The following is a 14,203-nucleotide window of genomic DNA, read 5'->3' on the forward strand; positions in this document are numbered from 1 at the left end:
AGAGACAGCTCACATGTATATGCAATCACCTAAGATTCTTCTCTTTTCCCTCCCTCTATCTTTCTTAGAGAGAAGCCAAATGAAGGACGATTTCGGCCATGACATTGATAGACTCGTATGATACACCAGATGCCCATGTAATGTTCTAATTCTCCCCATTTTACCACATCTTCTCCCAGGCCCTTCTGAAAGCGTTCATATTCTGCAAACGTTGCCTCTCAACCTCCTCGACCCCACCGTCTTCCCAGATTCTGCATTCTTCATCACACTCCGCCTTCCCGCTAAGCAAGTCCGCTTCAGCCGCGGACACGAATTTCGTCCGCTTGATGACTTTCCAGAGCACAAACATGAACGGCCCGAACGCAACCGCGAAGTAGTCTGTGATAAAAGTCTGGTAGTCGAAGGGTGCGAATACGTCAAAGCCGATGAAGAAGAGTGTGACACAGCCAAGTCCACAGGCGAAGTATGCGGCTCCTGGCGTCAGAGGTGCGACATAGGGCAATGTCGACAAAGGCACCGCATCTGGCTGTGCCATCCTCGCTCTATACCAGCCGATGAAAGTCCAAAGCATGCCCGTGTATGTCGCAATGAGGGCTGTTGTCGTGAGGTCGACGAACCAGTAGAAGACTGTGACGGTCGAGTTGGACGACACCAGGAACGTGATGCAGGTGATCAGTGACACAGCGGCGACACAGTAAATGGGAACACCTGCTTTAGTGCATATGAGCAAGAATCTGGGAGCTTGGCCATCTGCAGAGAATTGGTCAGTTACAAGTCATTCCAGTACTACTCATGGCGGAATCCAGAACTAACCTCGCGCAAGACCATACAAGGTTCGAGAGGCCGAATAGAGGTAGGCATTTCCACATGACCTGTGATCAAAATTTGTTAGCAAGATTCCACTCAATGACAGAGGATGCTCAGCTTACAATCCAGAGGTCAGAATCAGGAAGTTGATTAGGCTTGGAAGCCCAGTGATCCCGAGGTTCTGAATTCCAATAACCCAGGGCGATGCTGCCGCGCCGGACCCAGAACCCTCAATCGCCCCCATGAGGCGATCGTCCTTTGGAGAGCAGATAATTCCAACAGCAAGGACACCAATAACGTAGAATCCAATAAGACGATAGAAAATGAGCTTCGCCAGACGTGGGATTGTGTGTCGCGGGTTCTGAATCTCTCCAGCAGAGATAGCCAGCATATCAGGGCCTGCGATCGTGAATCCTGCGTAAATAACGACAGACCTGAGCACGGTGTGAGCAAATACAAACAAGCCAACCATGGTTACAATCGTTCGTTGAACTCACCACCAACCGAGGAATCTGCCCGTGTCCCCTTCGGCATAGTATGGGATCATGTAATTACCGCCACCCCAGTTCCTGAATCCGTACGCATCTTTCTGAGGGTTTCCACCACACATAGTCACAAGAGTAACCATGACCAGTCCGAAAAGGAGCAAGACTTTGAGCGATGCCATGATGAACTCGCTCTCGCCGTACCACTTGACAGCAACAACGTTCAAGAAGACACAAACAACCATTGCAAGCGCGATCCATACTGCAGGATTGATCTCGGTGTTCCAGAATTGGATCACCGTGGCCACAGCTGAATATTCCACACAGACCTAAAGATCGCGATTAGCTATTTAGCACGGATAAAAGGGTTGAGAACCACGGACCAGCATAGTACCAGCAAAGAAGTATGTCCAACCCATCGCAAAGCCCAACGCGGGGTCAACAAAGCGGCATGCCAATTCGAATATAGTCCCTCGGATAGGTAGGAAGGTACACATCTCAGCCACACACAGGTAGCAAGGCCACACGAACAAAATGCCCCAAAACAGGTAGCCTAGGACAAGCGAGAGTGGGCCTGCTTGCGACAGGACGCTGCCAATTCCGACGAAGAGACCCGTGCCAATGCTTCCACCAATCGCCATGAGCTGCACATGTCGTGGTGAGAGGCCTCGTTGCGTTTCGAACTTTGCTCGTCGTTCGAGGCCGCCGGCGGCGGGCTTCACATCGCCGGCTTCGACATTGGTGTCGGATGCAGACTGGGCGGATGAAATGCCCATAGGCTCCTTGTGGTCGTCTGGAACACCCATTGCGTCGGTTAGGCGTAAAAGCGACTCGGATTGTTGGAATGAACGCCGGGTGCTGCCGACAGGGTGGATGAGAAGGGCTCCATGCTCAACATATACTGCACGCACTGGCCTACCTTCCCCGGAGGTCGCGTGGTGTATGCTAGTCAGCGGTCAGCGTAAGGACATCGATAAGCAAGATTTGATCCCAGGGAGGGGGAACCGAGCTTACGAATGGGAACAGTTCTGATCTTGGCAACAGACATATCTCCCCCTCTGGTGGAGCCGCCAAGTACCGGCAGAGATAAGGAGATTGCGGAGGTTCTCGGATTGCTCGTTAGGAGGCATCTTGGCCACCGCATATACAGCGCTATCGACGATTCCATGACTACCAGAATTGTTAAGCTCAGTATAATTACGCCCGTGTTGACTTCCAGCCTTGGCTAGCCCCCGACGGATGCGAGGATATCGGCAACATACCAAGCCACCTCGCATGTACCTGCTCAAATAGGCATCCCCAGGCGAGTGATCATGACAGAAGCTTGTAAGCGGGAAAAGCCCTATCTGGAATATTATTATCAGATCAAAGACATATGAGACCATACCTAAACTGCTGCTCAATGTGAGATGCGATATTGCAGATCAACCCTATCTTGGTATGTGCAACCGGGTGCAGCTAGGGGGATTGTAGCGAGGTAAGATCTCAGGTATTTCTTCTCTTTCTGAATCAAATAACCAATTGACCGTCAACATTTATTTGTGGTATCTAGGTATATCGCAAGTGTGGTCTCGAAGACAGCAGGTGACAGTGCACAATAGGAGGCTGCAGAGTATGACCAGACCTGCACTCTAACAAGTGAATCCACACTCCTACAACCACTTTAGCCGGACCCCGGAAACATGTGGCAAGGTGTCGAGCTCGGCAAAGCACCATGGGTCAGCAAAATACCAAGAATGCCCAAGAAATGCGCTGAATCGCATCCAAACCATTTCGTCAGGAGATGGTCAAGAGTTGATCCTACATTGTTGCCCCTGATCCCATAGGTAGGCCACGATTGTCAAGAGGCTTCTGTAGGGGAACCATGCTTTAGCAAAAGTCAGCATTCGCACGGGCTACCCTGGAGCAATTCAGTCCTCAAATTACGACCCAAATTTACGCAACAGTGAGATGAATTAGGTACATAAAAGATCTTCTCATTTCTATTGGTGCCACGTCGCTCGCAGCTCCGTGACACGATGCAATTCGCAACGGCGCACTGGCAGTTCATAACAATCGTTAACCTCCGCAAACAAGATGCGGAATCCAAAAAAGCTAATATACAATGAAGGCAGTCAAAAGAACAATTTCAACATCAACGCAGACGTGATAATCTCTCGCAGAGATCTAGCTGATGCGGTCCACCTCAGTGACGTTGAACTGCATGGCCAGGCTGTCGGCACCCTTGTACGTGCCTCCTTGAATCCAGTTATAAGTTGAACCGGACTTGGTAGTGGCGGTAAACGTCGCATTCATGTTGACGTCGACTTTGTATTGCATGAAGAAAGCCTTGGCGGTGCAGAACTTGCCCGCCGGACAGGCGAGAGCGAAGGTTGCCGCACGAGTGGTGGTAGATCCAACCATCTCAGCGTCGTTCTGTGAATTGGATTGTCAGCGAGACTCAACTTAGGACACAATGGCCGGAGATTGGAATCAGCTATTGCAGGGGAAACACTCACGTTCAATGTCTCGAGTTGCCAGTTGACCTCGGTTCTGACAGAACCTTCGCTGATGAGTGGGACGCCAACCTTCCCTTCAACAGCGACGCTGCCTCCAACCAAAGCTCGGATCTGGGTGTTGATCGTCCTCGACTCGGTGACGGCATCAGTGGTCTGAAGGGTGATTGTCTGCGAGGCCGAGCTGTTGCGGTTATCCAGAATCTGCGAGCCAATCGAGAGCTGAGTTCCCCGGCCGGAAGGCATGATGCTGTTGGCGAAACCTTCGTAGTCGATGTTGCTGATAGAGATGCTGTCAAGCTCGTCAAGAAAGTCAACGCCGAAACTGCCGAAGATCTCCATGGAATCGCAGTTGGTGCCGCGGAGTCTAGCCAGGATTCCGGATCCGACGGGGATATCAACATAAACGGGGCCAGTTGAATCGGGGAGCGAGAAGATAGAACCGAGGATTTCAAATGAATTCCCCGCGTTGGTGTCGAATCTGAAACCAGAAACGTAGATGCTATCTGCGCTGGTACGAGCAATCGAAAACTTGGTAATGCGCTCATTATCGGTAAATGTGAACTCGGCATCTGCGAGGGATACGTTGGAGTGCAACTCTGATGTGTTGCCTGAGAAGCTTGTGGCCTTGATCCCGCGCAAGTTGCTTGAGCCCCTGTTCAATTGAAGAAAAATCAGCAAGTGCCAATTTGATACAGCTCCCCAAGCGAAGAGTGGACGTGGTAAATTGATCTCAAATCACGCTGTCGAATTTGATGCATGTGTGTAACCAGATCGGGGCAACTGAGGACAGAAGAATGCTCTTATGATCACTTACATGAACACACTGCGCCAAGTTGTGTTAGCTATATCAACTCATCGCGAAGCTAGGATAGGGTTTCTTACTGGATATTTGTAAAAGGCCCGTTGAGAGTAAAGTCCTCGCACTGCGGGTTTGTGCCTGGCTTTACTTCGCCGTCCAGGAACGAGAGGAAAGGGCCATCTTTGGATGTCCCGCTCTGGCGTTTAAGAAGTGAAACATCTCCAGAGATGAGTTGCTCATTCCTAGCAGCAAGCTCGTCGATCTCGTAGGTCCTAGTTTCAAGCTGCATGCCTTCGTCCTTGAAGTAATCAATAAGTTCTTGGAGCTCCTCTGGTGTCATCTCCGGTATCTCTGTAACATCTGGCTTGGCGTCTTTGGGAGGGTCAACCACTTTAGTGTCGTTGCGTGGGAGAAGTCTTGCCGGAGCATTGTCGGCGACAGGAACTGCCAGGACAGGCTGGAGCGCCAAAAGTGCGGCTCCAAATGCCAGGATTTTCTTTGTGCACATCTTGAGATAATTGAACAAACGGTCCTACTGAGTGCAAATGAGTGAGTGGAACGGGCTGTAAAGAGAGATACAGCCGTGATAATCGAAATGATCCGAACGAGGGAATGACTGTATGGAAACGAAAGACGCAGCTCGTGCTGGATGTGGAGGACTGTTGGCTGATGCGTTGATGAATGGATCTAGACTGGAAATGATGTGTCTCTTCTCATCTTTAAGTATTGACATTGTGAGCCTCGAGAGCGTCTCTCGGCGTGATGGAGTCTCTTCATCGTCCGATGATGTTGACAGGGCTGAGGCCGCCAAGGATGTTCAAAATTAGCACTTGCTCCGCTCAAGTGCCCACAGGATAAGCTCATAAGGTTGAACGGCCTTTGTCAATGTTCTTCAGCCTCACTGATCTTCAAACGTGTTTCTCCGCCTCCACCGGTTAACAAAACCGGATGGACGAGGGTGCAATCCATCAAAGGGATGAGCAACACCTTATTGGCTGCCCTGTCTCTCTTCATGGAACGCAGTGGACTTGATACCGAATCTTGGTGGTAAAGATGTTTTGTCCCTTGCCCCTGCCTCTATGAAAACAAAGTAATAACTGTTGCCCGGTGGAGGTGGACTGGATAAGGTGCAGATGTATGTGTCAGGCAATCTGTGCCTCCAGTAGATAGTTCGCCAAGACTGTCACAGGAAACAATGGGCCCATACGGTTCACCTTGATGCATCGAAGCCCGTTTTAGTGCAACGCACAGCAACGGTGTTCTAGCTCTCCCTTGGCAATCATGCATCGGAAACTTGCCGGCCACGAACGGTTGTCCGAACAATATCTGAGATGACTCGCCCATACTATCTTGGATCATGCCAACGGATCCGTACTAAGGCCCAGGCGGTCTTTCTAGCTTGGCAAAAGGCTACTTCTGGGCCATCCCGCCCGCGCGCGCCATCTGATCAAGGGTGCAAGTCTTGATGTTTCAGAACACGAGCATTCAGTATAGGCAGGGGTAGAGAGGTAAAGTGACATGTAGTCAACATCTACATACCTGGAAGCTTGAAGTTACGATAGTATGAGAGCAATACTGGCCCACATTGCTCTAAGAAAAGATCATTGGAAGCATCTTTTAGATCGCTGTTCATCCCATTTACTGCCAAATTTAGCAGAAGAGCTTGGTCACGTTCCCGCATGCCTATTAGCTTGGCCAATATATACAGCGTCAAGTAAAATATCATCTGACGAGTGTGCGTTTATTTCAAGGACGTATGCACCCAGGCACGTGGGTAATGCCTATTTCTGTATAGCGGTAGTCCCAAAAGTATCCCAACCTCAATACTTGCATCAATCATGATCCTGCCGATGCTCATACTTCTCATGGTCCTCATCTTTGGCATGATCGCTATCCTTGTCGTGAGGGTTGTAAAGTGATTCGCTGATGCTGCTAGTTCCAGGAGCGGACGAGATGCCACTCAAGGCCAGTTTTGAAGCGTTGGATCCAGTACCATTCGCAGGCTTAGCCGCTGAATGAACCCCACAAGCAGACAAAATCGAGGCAACGGACCCAATGCCAGCTGGCTCATCATCGCTATTGGCCTCACTGTAAACAGTGTTCAAAATGTTGGCACTAGCGACCCCGGCAGAGCTCATACTTTGCAGCCACGACCCAAGTTGGCCGTCATGGTCCTGGCCGCCGAAGTTGTAGATCAAGATCGATGACTGGCCCGCTTTTCCGGAGGGGATATGTTTGGTGAGAACTGCATCGCTGTACGAAGAAGCCTCTGACTCGAAGACCACTACGTAGTCGGCCGAATCATAGAGTTCGACATGTTGTGGGGGTGCGCCGGGGTTGAAGATGCTGCTGCAAGGACGATCACCAAATACGATCTCGGCAGTCTTCACCAATGATGCCAGGAACTCGACGCCTTCACTGTTTCCCTCCTTATTGGGAATTTCATCATAGAAAACGCCATCGATCGAGGTCTTTGGGTTCGTGTTCCAAGAATTCCACTGTGTCACATTCTGGTTGATCTCGTTACCGGAATTGGTTCCATAATTGCAGTGGACATAGCCGAAAAGCTGGACGTTCGAATAAGAATTCAACCTGGTGACACCGGCGATATATTCACGGCTGTCTCCTGGAATTGAGTTTCCAGGGCCAGAGTTGGGGTTGATGATGATTTGGAAAGTGAGCTGGCTGTTTGCCTCAATTGATTTATAGACCCTGTCCCAGGCTCCCTCCGCCGGCCAAACGTACTGGAGCACTTGCAGTCAGTTAACAAAGCACCAAGGAAGGGCCATTGAATTATCGATGTTCCTGGAAGGTGTCAAGAGCGCTCTAATGGTACTTACAAGTGGAAGAAGCACCTTGGTGGCAGAGGCGGCCGCAAGAATTGTAGAAAGTAAGAGTGCCTTCATCTTCATAGGTTGATGTTGTGTTTCAAGCTGAGTTCAACAAATTCATTACGGGCGCCCTGTTCGTTTCCGGATTTACTTTTAATTGAGATCGATCTAGTCGAGGTGATTACCCTTTGTCCCACAATTATCTGAGTTGGTCTTTGTCTGCCCAGTCTTCACTTATACTCTTGGTTGTGAGCTGTGAATTCATGTTCAAAGAGATATTCACTGTCTGAATTTCCCATAAGTGTATGTTGAGTGGCCAAATATCATTTGAAGATACCTGAGTGAATGTTTGGGAGACTAACACCGGTGACGAGCTGAGTATGTATGCTTGGGTTTGATTTGGAGAGTTCTTTCATAGATCATAGATAACCAATAGGCTCTACAAACAGAGATGGAGAGTGTTACAACGTGCAATAATGAGGTAAATTGAGTAAAATTCTGGTCAATTCCCTTGCCATTGTGAGATTCTGTGATCACAAAACGCCATAGAGCTGGTGGAAGGTTGAGGTAGTCACCGGTGGTCGTCATCTATCTTGATAGGCCCCCAGATTGTCCTTTCTATCCCTTCGTTGCAAAACATGACTTAGTTTCCCATCATAAAGAGAGCGGTGAGATTGACCAAATGCACCTGCATTAGTTGCTGTTACACATGTGTCGTCCAGGTTGCCGACGACCTTCCTGTCATGGCTCGCTCCAACTCCGCCACAGACTCCTGGACCTCTTGCTCTGTAGGCAACTTCACTATTAACAAGTACAAGACATCCTGCTGGAGAATCTTCTTGATAATACCACCCTTGCGCTGGGCCTTTCGCCTTCGCTCGTGTCTTGGTCCCTTTGGGGCCTTCCCGCGCGTCACTCGACGTTCGTCTTTGTGCTCTCGCTTCAATGCTCTGCGTTCTCGTTTCGCGGCGCGCCGCTCTTGGCGTCTGGCAACTGGATTGATAGCCCCACCTGTAAGTAGGGAAATCAGAGATCCACTGTTAGCAGGATGGTCAGGATCGTTGAATCGCGGGTGAACCCCGGCCGCGCGCTTGATGGAACAGCGAGAGTTGAGCCTTGGTGTTCTCTCTCCTGCAGTACCATTAGTTGAGACGATGATCCATATCAAGGATGGCAAATCTCACGTAAGAGGCCTGCGCCTTCCGGTCCAGATAGTTTTGAACCCATTTCCCAGCACTCTTCCATTTCTCTTTCGTGCTTTCGTTCACATTCTCTTTGCCTTTGCCCTGTTGATGCAAGTCCGAGGCGGCTGCACGATCGAGGTCCGGAAAAATGAGCTCAGCTGCTTCTGGAAGTTCAATCTCGCCATGGGTCTTTCCACTAACGAGCCTGATATTTTGAATTCCTTTCTTCATTTTAGACATCTCAGGGTCGGGGTTGCTGTATTTCGCAACGGTCTGGTTGATATCTAGCCTTTCCGCCGAAAACAGGGCCTTGCCTGTCATATTAGCCAGCTGGCTCAAGGGCCCACGGGGCTGCTGCCCAGGTACTTCGTCCTTGAACGCCATCACCATGGCGTACAAGCCGCGGGGAATAAAAAGCTCTTGATTCACTCTGTCGAGAAAGGTGTTCCGTCTTGAGCGCGACTGCAGCTCTTTTGCTGTGCCAGCAACGACTTGTACAACTGTTCCGACAATTTGCGATGCCAGTTCTGGTACCAACCCGACGGCACCTGCTGCGATGAATATAACGTCGATCCAAGGGTCGGACTGAGGTTCGAATAAGCACTGCAAAGACCACTTGCTTCTCGATGTTGTAGCAGGGAGCACTTACTTGGCTGGCTGCAAGCCAGTCCTTCAGAAACTTCAGAAAGATCTCCTGGGTCACGCCACAATTCCCCAGCACAGGAGCATATGCCCTGACAAAGCCTCGGTCTTTATTTCGAGGCCTTCTTTGAGGAATGATTACTGGACATGGAATACGCTGAATAGGGTGTGGTGGTGGTCCAGCCATACGCAGCAAGTCCCGGATCGCCTGCTCATCCTTCTTCACTTCGCTCTCAACAGACTCATTTCTTGCAGCCTCTGCTGTACGTGACTCTGCCTCTGACTCAGCATATGAAGGCGGTGAAACATGCTCCGCCATTTCGTCTAGCTCCCAAGCAGCTTCATCGTTCAGCCCAACAATGTCGGAGTCGTCGTCGCTGGTTGAGTTGCCATCCTCGTCTGCGTAACCAGCCTCAGAAGCTTTGGATTGACGCTTGTTCCCATCTGTATAGTAGTTAGAGCGCTCAATCTGGCTGTTATTTATGGTCTGATCGGCCGCTGCTTCATGGGAAGCTTCGAATCTAGATGACGAAGCAGTTGCGGAATCAACTGATTGGTCTTGTGCAGACTTGGAACGAGAGCGAGCACGATAGTCACTGTTTGAACTAGGTCAGTATGTGCTTAATTTGAACGATCCGGGCGGTATGTGAAATAATCTGAATCAAGATCTTCATCTTCTTCATGGATTCTCCTCGATGAAAACGACCGGTGGAGGCCTGTAGGCGTACAGCATGCCCACACGATTCACGTACTGGATTGCTTCACTTGCCATGCCTAGGCCTGAGCCCAACACCTTCTCGATGAGACCCATATCGAGACAGAGACGAGAATCCAAGTTATCCTGTACTATCAGAGCCTCGAAAAAAATGTGATCTCGAGTTCATGGTGAATCGCTAGTAACCGCTCCTGGATCGTCGTCAGCCCTTGAAGGATGCCCCCCCGCCCCTTCCTGCGCGCACGGCAGCTGCAGATCGTAAGCTAGCACTGCAAATTCACCCGCCCACCGACACTTGGCTTCATCCTTCGCGGCACTAAACCGATATTCTTTGTATATTTTTATCCTAAACTTAATCAAGCAATCACACAGTTGACATTTATACAATGGTGCTCTCTTTCCAAATCGAACATTGAATCAGTTGCGCTTTTTGCTAGGTTACAGTGTCAGACATAAAGAAATGCAATAAATTTTAGATGCACGATGGGCTCTGCCCACGGCCTGTGAACCTGGCCGAACAGGCTTGGACAAGGACACTTTGGCGTGGCACACGCAGTCATATTCAAGGCAGAGATAAAGAAGAAAAGCTGCGCCCCAAGCTCGAACCTCACAAATTGGGTCCACTCAGTTTAGTAAAAGATACGAGTGTGAGCCTGTGTCCAACAATTATTCCCGGCGTGCTCAACCGTGGTGCTCGGTAAGCCGTGGCGTCATTACGGGGCCTGCGCTGTTGCACGCTACGGCTAGCCTCGAACGCAATCTGGACGCTTTTAGTTTGTGAAGTATCCCCTACCGCGAACGTCAACAAAGATAATCAAGACTACTGATATGACACGCTCCCTACCGAGATTTTATGTGATACACTAAAAGCTTATCACTACAAACCGCATGACTTGATCTCTCCTTCTAAAGCCTTTCTCTTCCAAAACCTGTCGCAAACACCCTCTTCTATTTTGTTGTTCAGATGATACAATACGAGCCATATGGTGGCTCCAAGGCTTTAGGCTGTGCTTCTGCTGCTTCGCGTAGAACTCGCCCAATGCCTTGTCGTTGTAAGAAGATGTGAGGCCCGTGTGGTCTTTCTCGCTCCATCTCTCCCTATGCAACACTTCTTCCATCGGCAGTCGGGGCTTGATTGATGTCCGCCAGCCCCGAACTGTCCAGCTTGCCGATCGCCATGCCAACAAGCGCCAAGGTTCGAAGAGGGTTACCCAGTAGCTCTGCCATCTCACGAGCTTTGTTGCGAACAGCCCAGATGAAGCAGTACCCCAACCCGAGAGATTCCACAGCCGTCGCGACGCTCTTGGGGCAAGGATAGCATCTACGGTGGCCATGATGAACGGATTCATCTTCTTGAGTCCTTGCCCAGACTGCGAATTTTGCTCGCAGATGTTGGTCAAGCGCTTCAGGTCCGCACAGAAGACTAGGAAAAGGGGGGCTTGGCGAATGAAGTTCTAAAATACTGCAAGTTGAGCTACTGCGCTTTTGTGTTCAGGATCTTCGACGGCAATGACGCTCCATGTCTGTAGCATTGAAGAAGTCGAGGCGCGTTGACCCACTGCAATCAGCACTTCGAGGGTGCCAGGCTGAAGGGTATCAGAGAGGAACTTCCGGACAGACTTGTGTTGCAACGGCATCTCGATGACTTGAATCGACGGATAATCTGCCAGGCGGACTATTACCGGCATACCGGTGTGTGAAAAGCGTCACAAGTTGACTCATGGTGTTCAGCTGAGATGTTGTCTATAGTGTTTCTACAGCCCGGGATGAACAATTGCCCTAACTGGGGAGTAGTTTAAAAGAAAATAAAGGTTTGTTTTTGCTGTAACAGGTACCCATTAACGTCACCTAACCCTGTACTACGAGGACGCCGCTTACACGATCGTGGAGATGTTTATTTACATATAGGCCATGAGAAAAGATGCATCGCAAATCAATGGATCCTGGCGTAATCAGTTACCTTCGGCTTGATGTCGGTCTCGTGGCTCAGGTGAAGTGGGTTTCCTCCGACGGGAAGGTCGAGTTCCGTCCCGGAGACTCGGGCAGACTGATGCCTCCTGCTCCAACGGAATGAAAATTATTACTCAGAGCTGGATCGAAATCTTTGAATCCACACTTCGACACAAATTTTGAAATGCCGAACGGGAATCCTTGGCGGTGAAAGCGCCCAGTGCACTCTTCACAACTTGGCGACGCCTTAGCCTGGAGAAACAGTATGGCCCATCGGATCCCACGAGCTCGCTACGTATCTCAGGAATTACTAGTGTGAGACAATGGGCTTGAACGAGATGAAAAGAAAAAATATTCTGCCCTAGCAATTATTGATCTTGCAAAGAGAGCGCGGTTTGAAGATCAGGCATTGCTTGATCAACTGATCCAGGAAGAGCATAATACTCGAAATTACTATTATAAAGCGAGGCGTATCCCTAATCTACGTCGAATCGGATCGTGTACATTGCTAAGAGTGCCGTACGTCTCGATCGGACGAGTTGGGGCCCACAAGCTCTGCTTGCCCATGTGCAGCAGTCTCGGACTGAACTCCCACCCAAGTGTTCACCACAATACCGCCGTCGATGATTCTATCTGTTGATTCGCCATCACTATCCCTCCCGTGGGTTGAGAATATGGTGACATCATTTCCCTTTCTACTCATATCGTGCTTTGAGCCGTGTAAGTTGGCTTTGCGGGCCGTGTTCATCTCGAAAGCGTCGTTTCCGCTTTGATTTGGCAATGTTGATTTGGTGTGTTGGGAATGTCCGTAAGACATCTCGCCAGTCCAAAATCGTTTCGTCAAAATAGGGCGTACTAAAGTGCTCATTGTTAGTATACATGCGGCAACATTCGAAAAGGTCAGTATAATATCATGTTTTGGAATAGCACTCACGGATGGGAGCCTGGCCAACACAAATAGCAACAAAGTCCTCGCGGCACGACCAGATAGCAGCTGTTCCACCATTGCCTCCCAGTAGGACCATAGACACCCGTAGGATTGCAGCAATCATAATGAAAAAACCAGCCGAGAAAATAATTATGAGACTTATTTTACGCTGGATGGTGGTCTTGACTGATAGAATCGCCGGAGCAGGTATAGCCATCTGGCATGCGTTAGTCACCTGCTATGGCGCCCGAATGGATGAATCCCAAAAGATTCTGATGAAAGACGGATGGATAACAGTAGCGGGAGAAGAATTATACGTACAATACAAAGATCAGTGAAAATGTTCATGATGAGTGCAGGGAGCATGTAAATCTCTGCCTGGGGCTCGCAATTGGCTATTGATGTCAGCTCTGCGCTGGGTGTTGATCATATACATGATCTGAGGGATTCGCCTTACTTCCTTGGTCCGGGTATACCGTCCACATCCTATAGTAAGGTCGACAGGAGGCGAACAATATGCATAATATAGAGATGAAAGTGCACGAAACAAGGGCCATACTAGGCATGATGAACTTTTCGACTCTAAGTCCATCCACGACTCGTTGATAAAAGAAGAGCATATTGAACTTAAGAGACCAAATGAAGACAATGTAAGTCGCGACACCCGCGCAGAACCACTGCGTCACCCAGACATAGGGCCAGGCGTCTTCTTCTGTAAGACTCCTGCGTTTCTCTAGGGAAAGGGTGTGAAGGTCGGCATGCCGACCGCAAATATCTGCAGCGACGGACATAACAGTGTATACAGCCTATTACTCCCACTCGAGTCAGTAATTTTGTGGCTCAAAATGTCTCATGGAAGATACAGACCCATGAAAACCAAATGAGATAGTCGTCGGGCTTAAAGCCTTGAAAGCCAACCATCCTCCATCGACAGGCAACTCTCAAGAAGATTATGAGGGAGCCCACAGCGTAGAGCGTCCACATCTCTACCAGAGGATTGTACGTGAACGCCATTTTGATCACCGTAAAGCCAGACTCGCATAGTCGTTTCTTTAGTGGTAGATTCGCAAACCAGGAAGTAAAGCCACGTGGAAAACACCGAACCGAAGAGGTGATTTCATGTGAGAGCATGCAAAGCGGAGGAACGGCAGAATTTTGTAGACTGCAGACGAACAAATGGAAGATTCCACACGAATTTTCATGATAAGTCACATTCGAAACCTGGCTGGAATCCACTGTCCATCTCCTTATGAGAGTCGTCCCTGAATTACCAAACCCAATTGGAATTGGTGGATACTGGGCCACAAAACAATGCCACTTGCATATAATTGTGTCTACAAAGCACCCCCGGGATGCCGAAACCC

General features: G+C 49.6%; 5 protein-coding genes across 5 annotated transcripts; all 5 read right to left on the minus strand.

The window, feature by feature from the left end:
• Window positions 1-160: 160 nt before the first annotated feature.
• Window positions 161-2,422, minus strand: J7T55_003086 (uncharacterized protein; the record flags this gene model as incomplete). The annotated part of the gene is made up of 6 exons (XM_053138228.1): window positions 161-750; window positions 814-872; window positions 930-1,241; window positions 1,305-1,621; window positions 1,676-2,237; window positions 2,307-2,422. 6 exons carry the CDS (start codon window positions 2,420-2,422, stop codon window positions 161-163), a joined length of 1,956 nt encoding a protein of 651 aa, XP_052998953.1.
• A 1,036-nt stretch (window positions 2,423-3,458) lies between these two features.
• On the minus strand, window positions 3,459-5,097 carry J7T55_003087 (natterin-like protein; the record flags this gene model as incomplete). The annotated part of the gene is made up of 4 exons (XM_053138229.1): window positions 3,459-3,707; window positions 3,791-4,442; window positions 4,605-4,613; window positions 4,673-5,097. The coding sequence occupies 4 exons, from the start codon at window positions 5,095-5,097 to the stop codon at window positions 3,459-3,461; spliced, it is 1,335 nt and encodes a 444-aa protein (XP_052998954.1).
• A 1,324-nt stretch (window positions 5,098-6,421) lies between these two features.
• J7T55_003088 (Spherulation-specific family 4-domain-containing protein) lies at window positions 6,422-7,495 on the minus strand (the record flags this gene model as incomplete). Its single annotated transcript, XM_053138230.1, has 2 exons — window positions 6,422-7,333; window positions 7,430-7,495. The coding sequence occupies 2 exons, from the start codon at window positions 7,493-7,495 to the stop codon at window positions 6,422-6,424; spliced, it is 978 nt and encodes a 325-aa protein (XP_052998955.1).
• Window positions 7,496-8,123: 628 nt separating this feature from the next.
• On the minus strand, window positions 8,124-11,683 carry J7T55_003089 (uncharacterized protein; the record flags this gene model as incomplete). The annotated part of the gene is made up of 6 exons (XM_053138231.1): window positions 8,124-8,510; window positions 8,605-9,189; window positions 9,254-9,842; window positions 9,999-10,092; window positions 10,938-11,384; window positions 11,638-11,683. 6 exons carry the CDS (start codon window positions 11,681-11,683, stop codon window positions 8,124-8,126), a joined length of 2,148 nt encoding a protein of 715 aa, XP_052998956.1.
• Window positions 11,684-12,419: 736 nt separating this feature from the next.
• On the minus strand, window positions 12,420-12,963 carry J7T55_003090 (uncharacterized protein; the record flags this gene model as incomplete). Its single annotated transcript, XM_053138232.1, has 2 exons — window positions 12,420-12,766; window positions 12,846-12,963. The coding sequence occupies 2 exons, from the start codon at window positions 12,961-12,963 to the stop codon at window positions 12,420-12,422; spliced, it is 465 nt and encodes a 154-aa protein (XP_052998957.1).
• Window positions 12,964-14,203: the final 1,240 nt, after the last annotated feature.

This window comes from Diaporthe amygdali (genome assembly GCF_026229845.1).
Source record: "Diaporthe amygdali strain CAA958 chromosome Unknown NODE_3_length_2959817_cov_65_330692, whole genome shotgun sequence".
NCBI classification, from domain to species: Eukaryota; Fungi; Ascomycota; class Sordariomycetes; order Diaporthales; family Diaporthaceae; genus Diaporthe; species Diaporthe amygdali.